This window comes from Geospiza fortis, unplaced genomic scaffold, assembly GCF_000277835.1.
Source record: "Geospiza fortis unplaced genomic scaffold, GeoFor_1.0 scaffold139, whole genome shotgun sequence".
Lineage (NCBI taxonomy): Eukaryota > Metazoa > Chordata > Aves > Passeriformes > Thraupidae > Geospiza > Geospiza fortis.
Genome location: NW_005054406.1, coordinates 284934 through 286849, shown reverse-complemented (window position 1 = coordinate 286849; position 1916 = coordinate 284934). Strand labels below are relative to the sequence as shown.

The 1916-nt window shown below is 42.5% G+C and overlaps 1 protein-coding gene across 1 annotated transcript in view; it reads left to right on the top strand.

Moving 5' to 3' along the window:
- Positions 1 to 1706, top strand: part of SOX11 (SRY-box transcription factor 11) — a 2600-nt gene extending 894 nt beyond the window's left edge. Inside the window, 1 exon segment of the mRNA XM_031061283.1 lies at positions 1 to 1706. This exon segment is cut by the window's left edge and continues 70 nt beyond it. Within this exon segment, the coding sequence (XP_030917143.1) occupies positions 1 to 315 (315 nt within the window). The 3' untranslated portion in view covers positions 316 to 1706.
- Positions 1707 to 1916: the final 210 nt, after the last annotated feature.

The following is a 1916-nucleotide window of genomic DNA, read 5'->3' as shown; positions in this document are numbered from 1 at the left end:
CACCCCCCCGGCCCCTCGCCGCCCTCCTCCCGGTCCATCTCCACCTCATCGGCCGGCAGCGAGGAGGCGGACGACCTGCTCTTCGACCTCAGCCTCAACTTCTCCCAGCACGGCCACGCCGCCGCCGAGCTGGGGGCGGGCGCCGCCGGCGGCAACCTCTCTCTCTCGCTGGTGGACAAGGACCTGGACTCCTTCAGCGAGGGCAGCCTTGGCTCCCACTTCGAATTCCCCGACTACTGTACCCCGGAGCTGAGCGAGATGATCGCGGGCGACTGGCTGGAAGCGAACTTCTCCGACCTGGTGTTCACGTACTGAGCGGGGGCGGCGGCCAGGGCGGACGGCGAGAGCGGCGGAGCTGGAGCGGCGCGACGCCGGCGATGATGATGATGATGATGATGATCATGATAATGATTAAAAAATAAGTCTTGTTTTCTTTGAAAAAAAAAATCTCGAAGTTAGTTCCGAGCCCGGGAGTTGTGATTTTTTTAAATTTTTTTTTGTGTTTTTTTAATTTTTATTATGTTTGGTGATCACAACAACAACAGCAAAGGCAAATGGGACTGGGGGAAAAATGATACAGAAGGCGCTGTTTGAAGCTTGTCGGTCTCTGATTGAAGTCTGGAAGATGGTCTGCAAAGAAGTCTTTTGGCAGCACAACTGTTACTCAAGGGGGTTTGTGGATTTTTATTTTTTTTTCCCGTGAGAGATCTTAACGAACTGTTATGATTTTTTATTTTTTTTTTCCGAAAGGGACCATTGCAACTTTTTTTGGAGGGAGAAAACTGATGTCTTCTATGCATCCGATTCTTAACAAAGCTGCAGGGAGCTTGAAAAAATGCAGACTGTACAAACGCTTACAAATAACTGAACTGACTTAAGATCAGAGTTTACTTTTCAGATCAAATTGTTTATGGTTTTACAAATGTGATTTCTACTTGCCAACTTTTTTTTTTTGTAACTTGTTCCCTTATACCTCCTTGATTGAATACCAGACAGCCTAGACCTCAGTACAAAAAGGTATTGAAACATTTTTGATACATAACAGACCTCAGTCTTTTTTAAAAATTAATATATTTTCAGGCGTATTTTTGTACAGTGAAAAGGGAACATTCTTGCTGTGTTTTTTCAGTAAGACTTTTCAGGCACTTCTTCCCTTTTATTTTCTTTGTTTTTCTCTGTTTTTAGCATGCAAGTTTGTTGGTACGTTACGTCCTGGTTTTAAAAGGATTAAAATTTTAAAAAATAATCCTTGCATCTAAAGGCCTTGTGGTTTAAAAAAAAAGAAACAAACACTTTTTTTGTACAGCTATAGTTCAGATTTGTTCAATATTTGTAGGTAAAGATTTATTGAAAATGGTGATATAGACCTCAGAGCTGTTATCTTAGTTTAAAAGATTGTATATGTACTGTACTATAGTAGGATTTTATGTATCTCATACGCTGTGATATGTGGATGGGGCCCCAGATGGAAGGTATGAAACTGGATTCTCGATTTTAGCAAAAAAAAAAAAAAGAAAAAAGGCACATAGTTTAAAAAGTTTCTCATGTTGTGCAATATAATCTAAAGTACAGACCATCTGCATATTTTGTAGCAAATGATGGCAAAAGCAGACTTGTGCACTGTCAACATCATAGCCTGTTTTTTTTTTTTTTTTAAATGCTGAAAGTCTGTATCTTTACAATTTTAATAAATCAGCTGGAACTGATAGAAACTCGTATCGCAATTAGTGTCTGTAGCAGGAACGCTGGAGATGCCGTGTTGTCACCCTGGCCCGCGGAGGAGCGGTAGCTGTAGGCTGTAGTGCATGATCAGAGCTAGTGGGGAGGAGATTCAGGACTGCTTCTTTTCCTTTTTTTTTTTTTTTTTCCTCCTCTCGTCGCCTTTTTCCCACCGGCTTAGCTCCGCGGGGCCGGGG